The 21181-nt window shown below is 38.4% G+C and overlaps 1 protein-coding gene across 6 annotated transcripts in view; it reads right to left on the reverse strand.

Moving 5' to 3' along the window:
* The window catches only part of RAVER2 (ribonucleoprotein, PTB binding 2), a 104148-nt gene that overhangs the window by 2501 nt on the left and 80466 nt on the right, over window positions 1–21181 (reverse strand). For 5 of the 6 annotated variants that reach the window (XM_063613312.1, XM_055234917.2, XM_055234916.2 and 2 more), the window contains 2 exons: window positions 18100–18211; window positions 16177–16313 (listed from right to left, as the gene is read on the reverse strand). In XM_063613312.1, the coding sequence (XP_063469382.1) occupies window positions 16177–16313; window positions 18100–18211 (249 nt within the window). Of the gene's footprint in view, window positions 1–3846; window positions 5766–16176; window positions 16314–18099; window positions 18212–21181 lie in introns of those variants that run through there. The other variant, XR_010114585.1, reaches the window with a different exon arrangement.

Here is a 21181-nt window from a genome sequence, read left to right on the forward strand (position 1 = left end):
TACACAAACCCCTTTGTTAAATAAGACTTTTAAATTTCTGTATCAACATCACCTTTGGAACTTCTGCAAGACACAAACCAGTCTCACCACCTTCACTCCCAACCCCAACATTTTGGGAAAAGAACAGATTAGAGTACTGCATGCAGCTGCTTCAGCTAGTTAAACCCACGGAATCAGAATATCGACACCGAATGTCAGTGTTCCTCTGAAGGAGGAGTGGCTAAGACATCAAGCTGCATATTGAATTAGATGTTAAGTGTGCCTGGTGACAAGAGGAGTGGTGAGAGAATAAATCAGCAGGTGTAGAAACTGACAAATGACATCAAGGAAAACAACATGATACATTCTAGAGAGCAATGGGAAGCTCAGAGCTTTGGTCTCCACAATAATCGCCTGGCGAGCATATTAAAATGCAGGTTTTCAGGCACCATCCCAGAGATTCTGACCTGAAAATGGGCCAAATGTCCTCACAAGCGGTCACAGTGATCAGCACAGTAAATCAGATGGTGTAGCACTGCTCAGCTTAATGCCTCTTAGTTTTAGCTTTGACAAAATAAGTGCGGCAAGCTTATCAAAGCAGAATTATGTGACTTAACATGCAAGAACTTAGAAATGACTCATGAGTAAAGCTTCCAGCCACACACAGGAGCCTTCTCACATTGCAATTAAAACTGCAATTGTTTTTGAACCAACAACGATCACAATTTTTAAAAGTGGAACCAGCCTCAGAGGGAACAGATGATAGGTCTCTTTCAACTCTTTGCTAAAGTAGTTCTCAGTGGTCCATGTTAGGAAGAGGGATGACAAGACTGAAAGAACGCTGCGTCCTCTGGTATCTCATTTCAATGTGGCTTACTGTGGGGACAGACCAATACAAAGCGTCTTCACACAAGCCCAGTGTAAAGGAATGTTTCACAGAGTGAAGCTGATGGGCAAAGAATCTGGCTTGAATTTCTGCCTCGACATTTTTTTCCTGGTAGTAAAGTATGTCTGGGGTTTGTGCTGGAATATGTTGGAAGGGAAGCAGGTGAGAGGGTAGATGAAAGGAGACCGGCCGTTAAGTTGATAGTTGTTGAAGCTGAGTTGATGGTGACAAGGGGTTCAGCCCTAGAGAAGGGCTGCTGCACCAAACAGCTTGCTCACCTCTTAGATGGAGCCTCTGCCCCAAAAACCCTTCCTCCCAGTCTCCAGCCTCTTCATTATTCTCTCCAGCTGCCTTCTTCATTAGGGCCCCTTCACTGGTAGGTGATCTTTCTGAACGTTGGACCCCAGCCACTAATACCGTCAGACCTTACTTCAGGTATAAAGAACTCTTTTTAGCAGCTTTCCTCCTCTTATAAGTCATCAGTCCATTCTACAAATGAGATTTTCCAAAGACCGGGGGAGGGAAGCAGATGGCTCACTCTGGGATCTGGGATGCTCCTGCTCTTCTCACCCACCTTCCCCAATTCTTCTTGCCATGTAGTTATCTATTCTTTCGTGTCTTGGCATGCAGCAAAGCAACAGCCTGCGTTTCTGTCTTTCTATACCATCTTCACTGTCAGAAGCCTGATAGGAAATTATTACATCCTTTTATTCAAAGGGCTTCCCAATGGTGCTACACCATTCACAGTGAGAACCAACTGAGACCTATGAAATCAACAAAAAACTTCACTGAGCAGCACAGGAAAATATTAGAACAGGAAATAAAAGTGGGTGTCACTCATCTTACAATAAAGACAAAGCCTGCAAACATTACGTTGAGTAAAATAAGACATTCAAAAAGAGACAGATATGGTATGATTACACTAATGTGAGATATAAAAGTTAGTCCCAGTTATAAATACAGAAAGTCAAATGATGTTCTCTTCAGGAGCTGAGGAGAGAGGGGGAAAAGTGCAGTTTATTAATTATCAGATTTTACTCTTGTAAAATGAAAATCTAGAGATTTGTTGCAAAATAATGTAAATATACTGAACATTACTAAACTGTACACTTAAATATTTAATAGTAATTTTATGTTTTCATCACAATTAAAAATTTAAACCTTAAAAAAAAAGATAATGGGTTTCACTGTAGCCCATGTGATACTGGGAGAAAGGCAATCCTTCTGATACGCCCTATCAAAGATATCTAACTTCTAGTCTAAGGACTGGTGAATGGGGAATGATGATTTAAAATTTTGAAAGAAAGCTCAGTGATCTGGGAGAAATAAATTCCTACTAAGAACCACAACCACAACAACAACAAAACACAAAAGAGGGAAAAAGAATATAAATTCCTACATAAGAACCACAACCACAACAACAACAAAACACCAAAGAGGGAAAGAACATAAAGTTAGCAAATGTTTTTCCTTCTATTTTGTATTTGTGGGATCTAGACATCCATTGCTTCATAAGTGGTCTATTGCAGGCACTTGGCTTGTGTGCTATGAGGTGTACCTGGATGAATGAAACTTGGACTACGCCCTCCCATAGCTCATATCCTAGGAGGGGAAGGAAGAGGAATGCAAAACATAATTCTAAAAGGGGACTGTCACTTTGACAAAAGAGAAATAGAAGTGAAGTGCTAAAGCTTTTTCCAGACGAGGAAAATGGGGGAGGGGGTTTGAAAGGTACAGGCACTGGTTTTATGGATAAGATAGCATCTGAGTTAGGATTTGGAGATGAGGTCAGATATGGACGTAAAGAGATAGGTGGTGACCCTTCCAGGGTCAAAGGCAGATGGCAAAAAAGCCAGGCCTGTGATGGTAGCAGCTGGCAGGCAGAAGAGGGCAGTGGCAAATGAGGTTGAAAAATGAAGCTGGCCTCAGTCATGGAGGGCTGGAACACCAGGCTAAGGACTATAAACAGGACCATACCCTTGATCTTGGAATATGGCAAGATTAATAAGCAGCTCTGTAAAAAGTATGGCAATGAAGGAGACAGGCATTATTAGGTCTCACCAGGAGGCCATTGAACTTGTCCCTATTAGATACATGCATGTGAGCAAACACACACAGATTATGTGATTTAAGACTTGATTTAAAATGTAGCATGAAACTTACAGATGAGACAGAACAAAGTGGTATACTTAGAAAATCTGAAAACAATTTTGATGAGCATTTATGCTTTGAATACCAAACAAAAGGAAGACCGTTAGAGAAGCTATAATATTCTAGTTTTACATGTCTAATATTCAGGTGGAAATCAAACACAATAGTCATTTTAGGGGACTTCATCTTTAGCAGGGTCTTTTTTAGGGTTGGCTGAAACCACTCTATGAATAGTTTGCACCCAGTGGTTCCATTCTGTACTTTGGAACTACAATCCAAGTCTAATACTTCCTTATCAGAATGGGCATAACTTCAGTGGAGGCCCCTCACCCTCGTGCCCCCGGGCAATCCTACTATATCCCCACCCTACCCTGCCCACTGATCTCCACTCCCCTAAGTGACTATTTCAAGCCTTCTCTTTTCTCGAAGCTCCAACAACACACCCTCATCTTCACTCTCAGCTGATGCTTTGCTTTCTATTTCACCAAGAAAACAAAATCGAAAGAGAAATCTTAAGACGCACAGTGACTGACCCCTGGTCTCTTTACTTACCCTTACTTCCTTGGTGATCTCATCCAATTTCATGCAATTCACAATTATAGCGATTTACAGGAATGTGATGGTTCTCAAATATGTACCTCTGCCCATAACTCTCCCCTTACCTCCAGACTTGTACAATGAACACCAGTAGGGGAACATCTTCACTTAGGGATCTTATGTCTAAAACGTACCCATAAAACTTGCTCCACCCACACAGTCTTACCTATCTCAATCAATAACAAATTCATTTTTCTAGGCCAAAACTCTTGGGGACTTGGCTCCTCTCTTACCCTCGTATACCCCATTGACTCCACCTTCCAAAAATGTCTCCAGTCCAGCCACTTATCACTGCCTCTGCTGCTTCCAGGCTTGTCCAAGTCAGCATTTTTACTTGGATTGTACCACAGCAGCTCCCTAACTCACCCTGCTATGTTCTACATTCATTATTTAACACAGCAGCTAGACATGTTAAACTATAAATACAGTCAATTATCCCTCTACTCAAAGCATCCCAGTGGCTTTCTATCTTAGAGTAAACGCCAAAGTCCTTACAAAGGCCTAAAAGTTCCTAAATTGTCTGTGCCCTCTGCCTCCCCCACCCCACTGTGACATCATCTCCTATTGTCCACTTTGCTCCCTCCTCTTCTGCCCTAAAGGTTGCTTGCTGTTCCTTTAACAGACCAAGCATGTTTCTGCCTCAGTACCTTTGCACTTGCTGTTCCCTGTCCCTGGAATGTACTTTACATAGATATTCATGTGGCACACTCCCTAAAGTTCTGGTCTTTGCCCAAGAATCAGTTTTACTATGAACCCTTCCTTGACCACGTATTTAAACTCCAAGACTTCCCAGACACTCTTTAGCCTCCACCTTATTTTCTCTGCAGCGATCACTATTTCTTTTACTAATTTTCCCCCTAAATGTAAGTTCCATTCTTATAAGAATTTTGGGCCGGGCGCGGTGGCTCACGCTTGTAATCCCAGCACTTTGGGAGGCCGAGGCGGGCGGATCACGAGGTCAGGAGATCGAGACCACGGTGAAACCCCGTCTCTACTAAAAATACAAAAAATTAGCCGGGCGTGGTGGTGGGCGCCTGTAGTCCCAGCTACTCGGAGAGGCTGAGGCAGGAGAATGGCGTGAACCCGGGAGGCGGAGTTTGCAGTGAGCCGAGATTGTGCCACTGCACTCCAGCCTGGGTGACAGAGCGAGACTCCGTCTCAAAAAAAAAAAAAAAAAAAAAGAATTTTGATGTTTTGTTCATTGCCATATCCCTAGTGCCTAGAACAGTCCTGTCATATAGTAGACATTCAGTATATACTGGTTGAATGAGTAAATGAATACCTTTCAAAAAATATTTTCTAAGCATCCATTCCCAGTTCCTTCAGTAAATAGTCATGGGCCATGGTTTCTGACACTCTGACATGGAAAAACTGGACACCGCAATCTACCAGAGCCTACCAAAGCAAAGATTAATGTGCTTCTCGCTTTGGGCACCTGCCCTCTCGTTAGAATTTCAAATTAGTTGGCTCTTTTAACTGTTGCTCACCAATCCCAATCTTTCGCACACATCTACTGTGAAACCCATTCTCTATGCAGTCGCTATTTTGTTCTTGGGTTTTAAAAAATTAATTTTCTTTTATTAAAGCAAATCTTTTTATTTTCATGTAAATGTATACTTTCTTTTATCCCATTGATTTCCAAGTGAATGTAGAAACAGAATGTCACAATATCATTTGTTGACTGCCAGTTTAATACTTACAATGTGTCTTAAGCTCAATTTTTAAACTCATGTCAATAACTGAACTGGTGGCTAGTTTTCAAAGCTATAGTAAGAATTGGGGAAAGGGGAATCTTGACTATCCCTCAGAAGATTCCTTTGGGATATGTTAATGTCAACAGTGAATTCCATTAGGCTCAACTGCTATCAGTCCAGTTAAAGATATTATTGTTGTTCTTCTGAAAAGAATATAAGCATCTAGCAGGTAGCCCTTTAAATACAAAATGAAATTTGTTTTCAGAAAATTCTGCCTCAAGGACTCCTCAGTCTCACCCTTACCTTCAGCCCCACTTCACCTTTTCTAAGTCTTGTCTCTTCAGTGGAGTCAGGTATATGGAGAACCAAAATTGGATTGCACTAGTTCTCCTGAGATCTGAATCAAGCCCCTAATGTCCCTTTCTTATAGCTTCAAGTCCAGCTTTTAGATTTCAGACCTACAGAAACATGAATTAATTTTATTATCATTTCTGCATTAAACATTTTTTAAATTTTATTTAAAAATATAACTTTCTCCCATTGTTAAAAATGTTTCAAAATCAATATGCTTCACTCTGTGACATTAATGATATAACTAATAAGATGTCTCTGTCTCATATATACATAACAAATGTTTCCAATGTTCATATTCATATTTTGCCTCTCAGCTACTTGTCTTTCTTCATATGAGTAACGGTTAAGTCCTAACTTTGGATTTAATGATTCATCCCAAAAAGGTATTGCACAGCACTAATTTTTTTTTTTTGGAGACAGGGTCTCGCTCTGTTGCCCAGGCTGGAGTGCAATGGCGGGATCTCTGCCTCCCGGGCTCAAGCGATTCCCCTGCCTCAGCCTCTTGAGCATCTGGGATTACAAGCGTGCACCACCACACCCGGCTAATATTTTGTATTTTCTGTAGAGACAGGGTTTTGCCCTGTTGGCCAAGCTGGTCTCGAACTCCTGACCTCAGGTGATCCACCCACCTCGGCCTCCCAAAGTGCTAGTATTATAAGCATGAGCCACCACACCCAGCCAAAATACATTTCAATAGCTTGTTTTCCTTAATTCCAGTTTTTAACCAAAATCACTTTTTAAGAGTACTTTCCAAGTTATTGTCTAGGGTTAATATATAGATAACCTGTGCTCCCATAATTGTTGTTTAAAGTAGGCTTATGTTTTAAAACATATTTTGTATGGTAGGTGTTTGTCACAAGATTCGGATCTATCACGGTCCATACAAAAATCCACACAGCATTCATTACATAATATAATGTACTTTTTGGCAAGTCTGTCTGCATTATTTGACCACTGGGTGGCAGCATTAGGCTCCATATGAAAGGACCAAGCATTCATTTTCCAGGTCTTTTGTTCATTTTTCTTTCCTCTTCCCCTCATCACATCATCTCATCATCTCATCATATATTCTGTGGTTGATTCCCTGGAACAGGCAGTCAGCCTCCTGGCAGGGGGGATCTCTGGAATCAGGGCAACACAAGAACACACTGTGCAAGCAGATAACACTGCTGTGCTGCATGCTGGACAACTACCACGTATGGCAAGTGTCAAATGAAAAACAAAAATCAGGCTGGGCGCGGTGGCACACACCTATAATCCTGGCACTTTGGGAGACCAAGGCAGGCAGATCACTTGAGGTCAGGAGTTCAAGACCAGCCTGGTCAATGTGGTGAAACGCTGTCTCTACTAAATATACAAAAATTAGATGGGCATGGTGGTGGGCACCTGTAATCCCAGCTACTAGGGATGCTGAGGCAGGAGAATCACTTGAACCCAGGAGGTGGAAGTTGCAGTGAGCCGAGATTGCGTCACTGCCCTCCAGCCTGGGTGACAGAGCAAGACTCTGTCTCAAAAAAAAAAAAAAATCACAACTTACACAGTCATATCAAACAGCTGAAAAACCTCTTACATTTTTCTTTACATTATTGAGACTAATGACTATGTCAAACTGGAAAGGTGCTTAAGATATATTTTTACCTATTTTAATTAAAGGGGGAAGAGTGAAATGTTTTGTCTTTGACTGATTATAATTAGATGTTAGATTTAGGTGTTTAATAGACATTTAATAAATTGGCTCAAAAACTTCTCTTTTAAGGTAGGCTTCTCCCAACCATTTGACATAGATGGACCTCAGAATCTGAAATTTCAAACTCAATTTGTACATTCATATTGACAGGATTACATAGCTGACTATAATGCTATTATTACTGCTAGAGTGTATACTACAAATTTTTAAATAATTTATTTCTGATTTAAGTTTTCTCAATCACAGTTCAAATATTCAAGACGTGCAGTTTTTGAGAAAATTCGTAACTACAGCTCAATGGCAATTCTAGTTAATTATTACAGCTAACTAGAGAAATGGAAGAGGTAGTCCATTTAAAACTGATTTCTAATTAGACCTAGATCTTGAAAAATTGATCTGATCTGTTTGCTCATAACTAACTACTTTTAGGATCTCTAAAACACTAAATGAAAATGCTATTCTCTGTTTAGTACAGTTGAAGCTTATTTTTTAAAGAGTCCAAAATTTGTTGATTCACAAGGTTCACCAACTTGTGAACAACTATCACCACAACTGAATTCTAGAGTATTTTTATCACTCTCCCCTCCCTCCAAAAATCCTGTTACTCATACTCCCCAACTCCTCCTTCCTCCAGCCCCCAATAACCACTATCTACTTACATTCTCTATGGATTTGCCTATTCTGGATATTTCATATAAATGGAATATCATATGTGAACTTTTTGTCTGGCTTATTTCATTTAGCATAATGTTCACGAGGTTCACCAATGTTGTAGCATGGATCAGTACTCCATTTCTTTCTATGGGTGAATAATATTCCATCACATGAATATTACCACATTTTGTTTATTCATTCATCGCTAGATGGACATTTGGGTTGTTTTCCTTTTTGGCTATTATGAATAATGCTGCTGTGCCAATGCATATACACATTTGTGGACAGACACAAGTTTTCAATTCTCTTGGATATACCTAGGAGTCAAATCCTGGGGCCATCTGGTAATTCTATGCTTAACATCTGATGAACTGCCACACTCTTCCAAAGCAGCTGCACCCTTTTACATCCCACCAACCCCCAGCTCTGTATGAGGATTCCCACTTCTCCACATCCTTGCCTACATTGTTATGCTTCATTTTTCTTCATTCTCTTTTCTTTCAGTTTCTCAGACTGGATAATTTCAATTGACCTACATTCCAAGTTTGTTGATTCTTCTGCCTGCACAAATCTGCTGCTGTGCTGTAGTAAATTTTTCATTTGTTATCATACTTTTCAAATCCAGAATTTCTATTTGATTTTTAAAAATAATTTCTCTCTCTTTATTGATATTCTCTATATGATGAGATGTTGTTCTCATACTTTTTGTTTGTTTGTTTTTGAGACGGAGTCTCGCTCTGTTGCCCAGGCTGGAGTGCAGTGGCGCAATCTCGGCTCACTGCAAGCTCCGCCTACTGGGTTCACGCCATTCTCCTGCCTCAGCCTCCCGAGTAGCTGGGACTACAGGCGCCCGCCACCTCATCCGGCTAATTTTTTGTATTTTTTTAGTAGAGACGGGGTTTCACCATGTTAGCCAGGATGGTCTCGATCTCCTGACCTCGTGATCTGCCCGCCTCGGCCTCCCAAAGTGCTGGGATTACAGGCGTGAGCCACTGTGCCTGGCCTCTCATACTTTTTAAAAGTTCCTGAGACATGGCTCCCTTTAATTCTTTGAAAATATTTTAAATCTTTGTCTAGTAAGTGTTTGCACTTCCTTATGGACAATTTCTATTAATTACTTTTCCCTTTGTGTACGGGCCATACTTTGTCATAAAATCTTTGTGCGTTCCTGTGTCCAGGAACCATCCTTGGTATTGCCTAGGTTGTCTTCCAGGGTTTTTATAATTTTGTGTTTTACATTTGAGTCTTTAATCCATCTTGAGTTGATTTTTGTATATGGTGTAAGGAAGAGGTCTGGCTTTAATCTTCTGCATATGGCTAGCCAGTTATCCCTGCACCTTTTATTGAATAGGGAGTCTTTACCCTATTGCTTTTGTCAACTTTGTCAAAGACCAGATGGTTGCAGATGTCCAGCCTTATTTCTGGGCTCTCTATTCTGTTCCATTGGTCTATGTGCCTGTTCCAACAGAGTTTCAACAAGGTGTGAATATATATTTCTACTGCTTCTATTCAACATTTTACTGGCGGTTTTAGTGCAATATGGTTCCTTGGACACAGGAACGGGCAAAGATTTCATGACAAGACACCAGAAGCAATTTCGGGAAGAGCAAAAATTGACAAGTGGAGTCTAATTAAGAGCCTCTGCAAGCAAAAGAAACTATCAACAGAGTAAATGGACAATCTACAGAATGGGAGAAAATTTTTGCAAACTATGCATCTGACAAAGGGCTAATATCCAGCACTTATAAGGAACTTAAATTTACAAGAAAAAACAAACAACCCCATTAAAAAGTGGGCAAAGGACATGAACAGACACTTCTCAAAAGAAGACATACTATGTGGCCAACAAGTATATGAAAAAAAGCTCAATATCACTGAATATTAGAGAAATGCAAATCAAAACCACAATGAGATAGCATCTCACACCAATCAGAATTGGCCATAATTAAAATGTCAAAAAATAGCAGATGCTGGTGAGGTTGTGGAGAAAAGGAACATTAATACATTGTTGGTGAGAGTGTAAATTAGTTCAACCATTGTGGCAAGTAGTGTAGCAATACCTTAAAGAGCTAAAAACAGAATTACCATTAGACCTAGCAATCCCATTACTGGGTATATACCCAGAGGAATATAAATTATTCTATCATAAACACACATGCACACAAATGTTCAATGTAGCACTATCCACAATAGCAAGGACATAGAATCAACCTAAATGCCCATCAATGACAGACTGGATATGTGGTACATATACACTATGGAACACTATGCAGCCATAAAAAAGAACGAGATCATGTCTTCCATGGGAACATGGATAGAGCTGGAAGCTTTTATCCTTAGGAAACTAATGCAGGAACAGAAAACCAAATACCGTGTGTTCTCACTTGTAAGTGGGAGCTAAATGACAAGAACTTACCAACACAAAGAATGAAACAACAGACTCTGCTGTCTACGTCAGGGTGGAGGGTGGGAGGAGGGACAGCAGCAGAAAAGATAACTATTGGGTACTGCACTTAATACCTGGGTGATGAAATAATATGTACAAAAAAACCCTGTGACATGTGTTTACCTATGTAATAAACCTTCATGTGTACCCTCAAACCTAAAATTAAAAATTTTTAAATATTAAAAAAGAAAATCTGTTATAAATGGAGCACACAGTCTATTTTCATTTGATATAATTATTACTACTGTTCAATTTAGGTTTACCACTCAGATATTTGTTTTTTATTAGACCTAGTTGCTTTTGTCTTTCCTGGCATATTTTGGCTTAATCAAATGTTTTCAAAATTTCATTGTAATTAAACTATTCATGTTTTAGCTATATCTCTTTGTATAATTTAATGGTTGCTGTATGGATTACAATATGCGTTCCACAACTTAGCACAGCCTACTTAGAGTTACTTTTGATGTACTTCATGTAAAATATAATAACCCTAAAACCATAATTTCATTTACCTTATTGTCCTTTACACTATTGCTATCAAATATACTATATCAATATACATTATAAACCCTATATGTTACAATTTTTGCTTTTAAATAAATTAAGAGAAAATATATAGTCTTTTTAGTCACCTGCATGTTTACTGTTGCCTTAACACAGTGGTTCTCAATGGTGTGTGTGTTGGTGGGGGCAACCTAGCCAAATCTCCTACAATCACAGAATAGCCCTTCCCACTTAAGAGAGAATTATCCAGCCCCAAATGTTAATAGTACCAAGATTGAGAAACCTGTCTTAAGACAATGTGCATTGTTTCTATCTGGTTGCTCTCAAGATTATCTCTTTACAACTATAGTTTTCAGCATACTCATTATAATGCGCCTAGGTAAAAATTTCCTTTTATTTATCCTGCTTTTCAGGAGGGCCTCCGAGCCTGTTAGATCTGTACGTTTTTGAAGCAAATTTGGAAAATGTTTGACCATTATTTTTTCAAACAATGTGTGCCCCCATTATCTTTCTCTTCTTCTCCCAGGACTCCATTTACATGCATTTTAGACTGCTTGATATTTTCCCTCAGGTCCCTGAGGATATGTTCATTGGGCTTTTAAAAATCTCTTTTCTTTGTGTTCTTCAGATTGAATTGTCTTCATGTTAACCGAACCTTTTTTTTTCTGGCCTCTCCAATCTTCTGCTATGCCCATCTAGTGTATTTATTTCAGATACTATAGTTTTCAGTTCCAAAATTGTTATTTTTTAGTTTATATCTCTTGGCAGAGATTCCATACCTGTTCATTATTACTTTATTTTCTAAGTTCCTAAACATATTTATAATAGCTGTTTTATGGTTATTGTCTACAAGACCAACATCTGGGTCACCTTGGGGTTGTTTCTACTTTTTCTCTTAATTGTGGGTCACATTTTCTTGCTTCTTCAACTATCTAGTAATTTTGTTCTACTGGACATACTGATTACTATAATACATTGTAGAGGCTACAGATTCTATTATCTTCCTTTGATGAGTGTTGATTTTTGTTCTAGAAGGAGTTAACTTTGCTGAACTCAAATTCCAAACTTTGTCTCCTCTGTGCCGGAGAGGAGTTGAATCTCTTCTCAGTTCTTTCAGCCTTTCAGCTGTTTTCTACCAGGTCCCTTGGAGTTTTCCTCACACAAACACAGTTTAGGGGCCAGCCAACTGTATTTGGGTTAAGTTTACACATAGATTTTGAGACTCCTTCCTATGCAACCCCCTCTTTTCCACGATTTCCCCCCTTCACTTAACAGCCTTGCTAATAGTTCTGAACTCTGTCCTCTGACTCCTCAAGCTAGTGAGACTGCAGCTTTCTCCATCTAGGGAGTGGCATTAGGCAAAAAGCTACAGAAACACAAATATCATACAGTGATGTTTTCCTGTTTCAAGGAATAATTCTCCTGTTTCTGCCTGCTTTTGGTCATTCATTCTCTAGTGCTTTCAAGTAGTTGGTTTTCATTCATATTTAGTCCAGTTTTGTTTTGTTTTTCTTTTGAGACAGAGTCTCGCTCTGTCGCCCAGGCTGGAGTGCAGTGGCACAATCTCGGCTCACTGCAACCTCCGCCTCCCAGGTTCACGCCATTCTCCTGCCTCAGCCTCCCAAGTAGCTGGGACTACAGGTGCCCACCACCATGCCCAGCTAATTTTTTGTATTTTTAGTGGAGATGATGTTTCACCGTGTTAGCCAAGATGGTCTCGATCTCCTGACCTCGTGATCTGCTCATCTTGGCCTCCCAAAGTGCTGGGATTACGGGCGTGAGCCACCACGCCCAGCCTAGTCCAGTTTTAATAATGGTTATCTGTAGGGAGATAGTATGATACAAGCAACATCATCAATACTGGAAATGCCAATTAGGTTTTTAAATCTGATCGTTTTACTGGAGATAAAGATTATTTTGTCCCTCTATGCCTTGACATATTCATCTCTCCTAATCCATAAGCAGAGCAGCCTACACAGTTTCTCTGAGATATTACTTCCATGCCTGAAGAAACTTCTCAATGGTATAAATAATGTGGCCTTTGGAATCAAGAAATCACTTACCAACTGTATGAACTTGGAGAGATTATTTATCCCTTTGTGCTTCTCCATTTGTATTATGAAGGTGGTCATTTAAATCTCACAGGGTTTTTTTTTTTTTTATTATAGTTTAAGTTCTAGGGTACATGTGCACAACGTGCAGGTTTGTTACATAGGTATACATGTGCCATGCTGGTGTGCTGCACCCATTATCTCGTCATTTACATTAGGTATATCTCCTAATGCTATCCCTCCCCCTCCCCCCACCCCACAACAGGCCCCAGTGTGTGATGTTCCCCTTCCTGTGTCCAAGTGTTCTCATGTCCAAGTGTTCCCACCTATGAGTCAGAACATGGGGTGTTTGGTTTTCTGTCCTTGCAATAGTTTGCTCAGAATGATGGTTTCCAGCTTCATCCATGTTCCTATAAAGGACATGAACTCATCCTTTTTTTATGGCTGCATAGTATTTCATGGTGTATATGTGCCACATTTTCTTAATCCAGTCTATCATTGATGGACGTTTGGGTTGGTTCCAACTCTTTGCTATTGTGAATAGTGCCACAATCAACATAAGTGTGCATGTGTCTTTATAGCAGCATGATTTATAATCCTTCGGGTATATACCCAGTAATGGGATGGCTGGGTCAAATGGTATTTCTAGTTCTAGATCCTTGAGGAATCGCCACACTGTCTTACACAATGGTTGAACTAGTTTACAGTCCCACCAACAGTGTAAAAGTGTTCCTATTTCTCCACATCCTCTCCAGCACCTGTTGTTTCCTGATTTTTTAATGATGGCCATTCTAACTGGTGTGAGATGGTATCTCAGTGTGGTTTTGATTTGCATTTCTCTGATGGCTAGTGATGATGAGCATTTTTTCATGTGTCTGTTGGCTACAGAAATGTCTTCTTTTGAGAAGTGTCTGTTCATATCCTTTGCCCACTTTTTGATGGGGCTGTTTGTTTTCTGCTTGTAAATTTGTTTGAGTTCTTTATAGATTCTGGATATTAGCCCTTTGTCAGATGAGTAGATTGCAAAAATTTTCTCCCTTCTGTAGGCTGCCTGTTCACTCTGATGGTAGTTTCTTTTGCTGTGCAGAAGCTCTTTAGTTTAATTAGATCCCATTTGTCAATTTTGGCTTTTGTTGCCATTGGTTTTGGTGTTTTAGTCATGAAGTCCTTGCCCATGCCTATGTCCTGAATGGTATTGCCTAGGTTTTCTTCTAGGGTTTTTATGGTTTTAGGTCTAACATTTAAGTCTTTAATCCATCTTGAATTAATTTTTGTATAAGGTGTAAGGAAGGGATCCAGTTTCAGCTTTCTACATATGGCTAGCCAGTTTACTAAATCTCACAGGGTTTTTAGAAATAGTAACCACTTATGTCACAAAGCATATAGCAAGTGTTAAAAAGAAAAGAAACACTTTTGGTTTCTTTCCCTTAGACCTCTTCCTTCATCCCAGCAGTGGAAATAGTAGAAAGAATTCCTAATACACGACCACCTTTTTCTATAATAGTTACTTTAGTATTCCATTAGTTTAATTCCATTTACTTTAATGTTCCATTAGTAACATTTAATTAAGTTTATAAGGAAGAAAGAACACGAGAGAGAGAACAAATCCCATTTTATGAACAAGCGTGCGCTAGAAGCAGGGACTGTCAAAGGAAACACTGAACAGTGCAGGGAGGATTCATTTCCCCACCATATCTCTGGGCAAGCAAGTGTGGAGGCAGAAGACATACAGCAATGCAAAAGGCATCATTATCACAGAATTTCTCCATGTGTGAATGAGAAAGTCTTTCTATGGATATAAGTACACAATAAATCACAGTCATCTAATAAGCAAAACTGCTAAGAAAAAGGCCAATTTAAAAAGAAATAAAAGTTCAAAAAATTTTTAAAGCTTAAATATGTATTTAATGAATTTTTAAAAAATTTATTGTGCTTCTCCTGTTTATAAAAAGTTTGTTTCTTGAAAAGAAACAAATTGGAATTGTACAGGACTATATCTTGTAAATTTTACAATTAATGTCTTTATCTAAGTCATTACTTCAAATGTTATCTAATAAAGGACTGAAGATGACTCTTATGAATCAGTATAAGAGAATGCCTTCAGACTGCAGCAATTTGTGATCACTGTTGTCTAAATATAGATATACTGTCACCTAATTACATCATCTACCCAACCCATATTTTTCTGACTTGTCCCAGGTATATAAGAGATGGCAAATATTTCACCAATATCCAGCTGTACCATTTTTACAGAACTTGGGCTGTTTCTAGTACTCTTATAATCAGGCATCAATTGTTCTAAGTGGTTTTCTTTTCTAAGTTTATTAGAGATGGGTCAGGCAAACACAAAGCTGCTCCAAGGAAATCAAAGTGGAGACAAGGCTCCAACAGGACAGAGCTGAGAAGAAGGTGGCTGTTCTAGGAAAGTAAGAGTCAGAACTGATAATTATAAGACTCTTGTGGACTCTTATGATTCCATAATTCACACAGGGCTAACATGATATATATTCAGCTTACATTGCTAAGAGTAAGCTGAAGAAAGGCCAAAGCAAAACTGACATATTTAAGTAATGACACAGGACATCTTATGAACATAATATTTTTATGTTATTGATTGACTCATTTAGAAGTTAGCACAGTAGTGTCTGTAAATATGATCATCTTTCTACATCTACAAACAGTGGAGAAGAACAGAGGCATTCCCTTGGGTTTCTTAGGTCTATGCTAGTGCAAACCAGAGGTTAGCAGCATTTTTCTATAAAGAACCAGATAGTAAATATTTAGTCTTGCAGGCCACATAGTCTTGGTTGTCATCACTCAACTCTTCTATTATAGCATGACAGCACCATAGACAATATGTTAATGAATGGACATGGTTGTAATTACAATACAAATTTATTTACAAAACCAGGTGATGGGCTAGATTTGTTCTACGGGCTGTAGTTTGCCAACCACTAGGTAAACAATGAGAGGTAAATATCTAGTGCAAAATGATACTAAATAATGTCTTGAACACATTCCCAAATTTCAAATGATGAGTAAGAAATACATAGATCAGTGCAATTTGATTTGCCTATGTTAATAATATAGGAATCACAATTTCATATTCAGTGAACTCAATATATAGTTGAACCAATTTTTCTGTGTATCATCAGAACCTGGGAATTATTTACCTGTGCATAATCACCAAAAGGTGGAGAATAAGCAATGCACTTTTCCAACGTGTGTTGTGATTCATTTCCCTGAGAGATTGCATCCAGAATGCTGCTTGCAATTCCAGTCTTATGAAGAGTGGTTTTACTTGCAGGGGCTAAAGGCAGAATCAACAAGTTTATTTTATTTAGGTTATTTTATTATAAATTTATTTTATTTAGGTTATTTTAAATAAATTATTTTATTATAAATTATATTATAAACAAATATTTTATTATAAATTATAAATTGTAACTCAGCATATTATCAAATAGAACAAAATTTTAGTTTGCCAATATACAACTAAATAATTTTCCCCTGAGAAGTATATAATACTGTCTTATTCATTTGAAACAACTTAAAATAGACACCTGTCCCATGGGTAAATAATTTTGGTGGAAAGGTTCAAAAACATGTATGTCTGGCTGGGCATGGTGGCTCATGCCTGTAATTCCAGCACTTTGAGAGGCTAAGGTGGGAGGATCACTTGAGCCCAGGAGTTCGAGACTGGCTTAGGTGACATGGTGAAACCCCATCTCTATAAAAATACTAAAAATATAAAAATTTGCCAGGAATGGTGGTGCATGACTGTAATCCCAGCTACGTGGGAGGCTGAGACATAAGAATTGCTTAAACCCAGGAAGCGGAGGTTGCAGTGAGCCGAGATACGCCACTGGACTCCAGCCTGGGTGACAGAGCAAGACTCTGACACACACACACACACACACACACACACACACACACAAATTAGCTGGGCATGGTGGCACATGCCTGTAGTCCCAGCTACTCGGGAGGCTGAGGTAGGAAGATCACTTGAGCCCAGGATGTGGAGGCTGCAGCAGCCAAGATCACACCACAGCACTCCAGCCTGGGTGACAGAGGGAGACCGTGTCTCAAAAAAAACAAAACGTGTGTGTGTGTGTGTGTGTCTAGTCTCTAAAACAAGGCATACAAAATGTAAACTAACCATTCTTATAAGTGTAATAATTGTCACCATCAATTTTTAGACCAGATCAATATATACCAGGTATACTAGAAGTGCCTTTACATTTTTTTCCAGCTCAAAAAAAATTACAAATTAATGTCTGGGTTCAAGGATATTTCATAAAATACAGAGGCTGTACATTAAAAATGAAATTCATCTTTCATCTCTTTTCATTTAATCCTACTCTTCTTCCCAGAGGTAATAGTTTAGAATTTACTTTTTTGGTTTTACTTCATGCATTTGCACACTCAAGTATATACATGTAAGGATATATAACTTTAAATAAACATAAATGGAATCATTTTATGCATATATTTGCCAAAATATGCTTTAGAGTTCATCTCATATCAGTATACGTAGATATCCCTCAATTATAAAAAAAAAGTTGCACAGTATTCAATTTTATGATGAACTATTTAAGCATTCCCCTATTGACAAATATTAAGTATTTTCCAGTTTTCCCACTATTTACAACCAATGTTGCAGTGAACATCCTTGTGCCTGGAGCACATCACATTTGTGATTTTCTCTTAAAACAATACTTGAATGAATAGTTGACTTACAGTAACTGAAGGCTTGAGGGGTTCCTCCAAAAAGTAAATGAGAATTCCACTTCCACCAATTATTGGTAGCTTGTACATTTTGGGAGTATTCAAATACTCAAGATATATAAGATTACTTATAGGTTTAAACTTCTGGTTAAGAAAAATGATCCTCTATGAGTTGTAATGTTTTCCTTAAATAAAATAGCATGCATTTTGAGTGTCTTAGTTTTAATTATTCTTTCAATTTAAAGAATAATTTAGGCCTTAATTTGGTCAATAGGTATTATTTGCTTCCGTTACGTCAAAAATTAAAGTAAAATTTATCATGAAAAGTATTCAATAAAACTCCACGAGAATAATGAGCCCTTACTTACATGATAAGCACACACTGGGCAACACACTTGCCAAATTCAAGTATGGATTTTTACTGAGCCGAATTTCTTTTGGTGGTTCTCCCAAGAGTGAAGTCTGATTCTTAGAGGCAGCCTATTTAACAAAAACAAAGGAGGGAGCACTTAATGAGAGGTACACAAAAATAAAAATGAAGAATACAGAAATACTTATTTTTCAATACATCTAGTATACTTATGAAATATTTATGGATGTTGACTAAAATTATCACATTTCACCTGCTATTAGTTGTTCAATCAGGTTTTTAAAAAAACTATTCTAGAGCCATAGAACTTTAGAACTAAAAGAGAATGAAAGGACATCTTATACAACCTTTTCACTTGAACCAGGAAAGAATTCATCTTCACAAGAAAAACCAAATTCCATATCTTTTCCAGAAATACTGTTATCTATCTGTCTGTCTGTCTATCTATCTATTTACCTATTTTTTTTTTTTTCTGGAGATGGAATCTCACTCTATTGCCCAGGCTGGAGTGCAATGGTGCAATCTTGGCTCACTGAAACCTCTGCCTCCCGGGTTCAAGCAATTCTCCTGCTTCTGCCTCCTGAGTAGCTGGGATTACAGGCCTGCACCACCATGCCTGGCTAATTTTTTAACATTTTTAGTAGAGATGGGGCTTCACCATGTTGGCCAGGCTGGTCTCAAACTCCTGACCTTCATGATGCCCCCCGCCTTGGACAAAGTGTTGACTCAACACCAAAGTGCTGAGATTACAGGCGTGACCCACCATGCCTGGCCTGTTATCAATATTTTTCTTGAGATTTTTATATTTTATGACCAAATAACAAAAGCAAAGCTTATTTACCTCTGGTACTAAAAATAATGTCAAACAAAATAAATGAGTTTAATAAACTCCAACTCCACATTTAGATGATGCTAGAAATACACATTTCTTGAAAATGTGTATCAGAATATTTTTATGTATTAGGTGTAAGGATTCTAGTACAGTTGACCCTTGAAACAACATGGGGGTTAGGGATGCCAACCCCCTACACAGTGGAAAATCTATGTATAACCCTTGTCTACCCAAAAACTTAACTAATAGCCTACTGTTAACTAGAAGCCTTACCAACAGCCAACAATTAACACATATTTTGTATGTTACATGTATTATATACTGTATTTTTACAATAAAGTGGAGAAAATATTAAGAAAACCATAAGAGAAAACACATTTACAGTATTGTAGTATTTATCAATACCATAAATTACATCATTTGTTTACAATATGGATCTATCTGAAATGGTGGACAACAGCAGCTACAAACCTCAATCTTTGGTACACATCAAGCAATTCGAATTTTTCTTGCAATGTTATGACATTGCTTCTTGAGAGCACTTCAAGTATCACTAGTGGCATTTTTATGGATTGTAGGATGTTATTCAAGGTTTATGGTATTGCACTAAACATGATGAAAAATATGCAAGCATGATGAGACATCACTTTTTTTTTTTTTTTTTTTTTTTTTTTTTTTTTGAGACGGAGTCTTGCTCTGTCTCCCAGGCGGGAGTGCAATGGCGCGATCTCGGCTCACTGCAAGCTCCGCCTCCCGGGTTCATGCCATTCTCCTGCCTCAGCCTCCCGAGTAGCTGGGACTACAGGCGCCTGCCAACACGTCCGGCTAATTTTTTGTATTTTTAGTAGAGATGGGGTTTCACTGTGTTAGCCAGGATGGTCTCGATCTCCTGACCTCGTGATCCGCCCACCTCGGCCTCCCAAAGTGCTGGGATTACAGGCTTGAGCCACCGCGCCCGGCCGAGACATCACTTTTTACTGCAATAAGCAATTTACTGGAGAGATGAATGGCTCACATGGAGATGATTAGCAACATACAGCATTTTAAGTGGATCCTCTCAACACTTGAGCTCACCGCAATAGCAACAGGAAGTAGCTACAAAATTATCACAGTAGTACAGTATATACTACAGTTAATTTTATGCAGTTATGATTTAACACTGCATCTTTATTTTGGTTTACGTTTCTTTTGACTGTGAATGCTGCCATGTACCGTCTGTAAGTATGTATGTTAGTTTTGCTAAATTTTAACTTTTTAATAATAGGTTTGTGTATATGTTATGGTAGTAAATTACAAACTAGACTAATATCTAAATATATTTTATGCATTCATGACATATATAACTTTTTCTTAATTTTTTCAATATTTCTAGGCTATGGGGTTCATTTGTGAGTTTTTTCAAACTTTTTCAAACTTCCAAAAAATTTCCCACTATATTTCTTTGAAAATATCCAAGTATAAGTGGACCTGTGCAGTTAAAACCCACGTTGTTCTAGGGTCAACTGTATGTAGAAAACTCCTAAAAACTCAGCAATGACAACAAAAATGAACCTGATTTAAAATGGGCAGAAACTTTAATAGACATTTCTCCAAAGAAAATATACAGATGACCAGTAAGCACACACAAATACTCAACATCACTAATCATTAGGGAAATGCAAATCAAAACCACAATGAGATACCACTTCACACCCATTGGGATGGCTATCACTAGGAACTGAATGTTTAAGTCTCCCCATAATTCATATGTTGAAATGCTAAGCCTCAATGTGATGGTCATCTGCAAACCAGGAACAGTATCCTCATCACACACTGGATTTGCTGGCACCTTGTACCTTCTCTTAGAACTCCCAGCCTCTCAAACTGTGAGAGATAAATGTTTGTTGTTTAAACCACTCAGTCTATGGTATTTTTGTTACAGACAGCTAAAACAGAAAACAAGTGTTGGCGAGGATGTTGGAAAATTAGAATCCCTGGGCACTGCTGGCAGGAATGTAAAATGGTGCAGCTGCTGTGGAAAAAAGGATGACAGTTCCAACAAAAATTAAACATGCATTATGGTATGATCCAGCAATTCCATTTCTGGGTATATACCCCAAAGAATTGAAAGCAGGGACTCAGATACCAATGTTCACAGCAGCATTATTTACAATAAACAAAAGGTAGAAACAACCCACATGTCCATACACGGCTGAATTAAAATATGGTATATACGTACAATGGAATATTATTCGGCCTTAGAAAAGAA

Source organism: Symphalangus syndactylus, chromosome 19 (genome assembly GCF_028878055.3).
Source record: "Symphalangus syndactylus isolate Jambi chromosome 19, NHGRI_mSymSyn1-v2.1_pri, whole genome shotgun sequence".
Taxonomy (NCBI): domain Eukaryota; kingdom Metazoa; phylum Chordata; class Mammalia; order Primates; family Hylobatidae; genus Symphalangus; species Symphalangus syndactylus.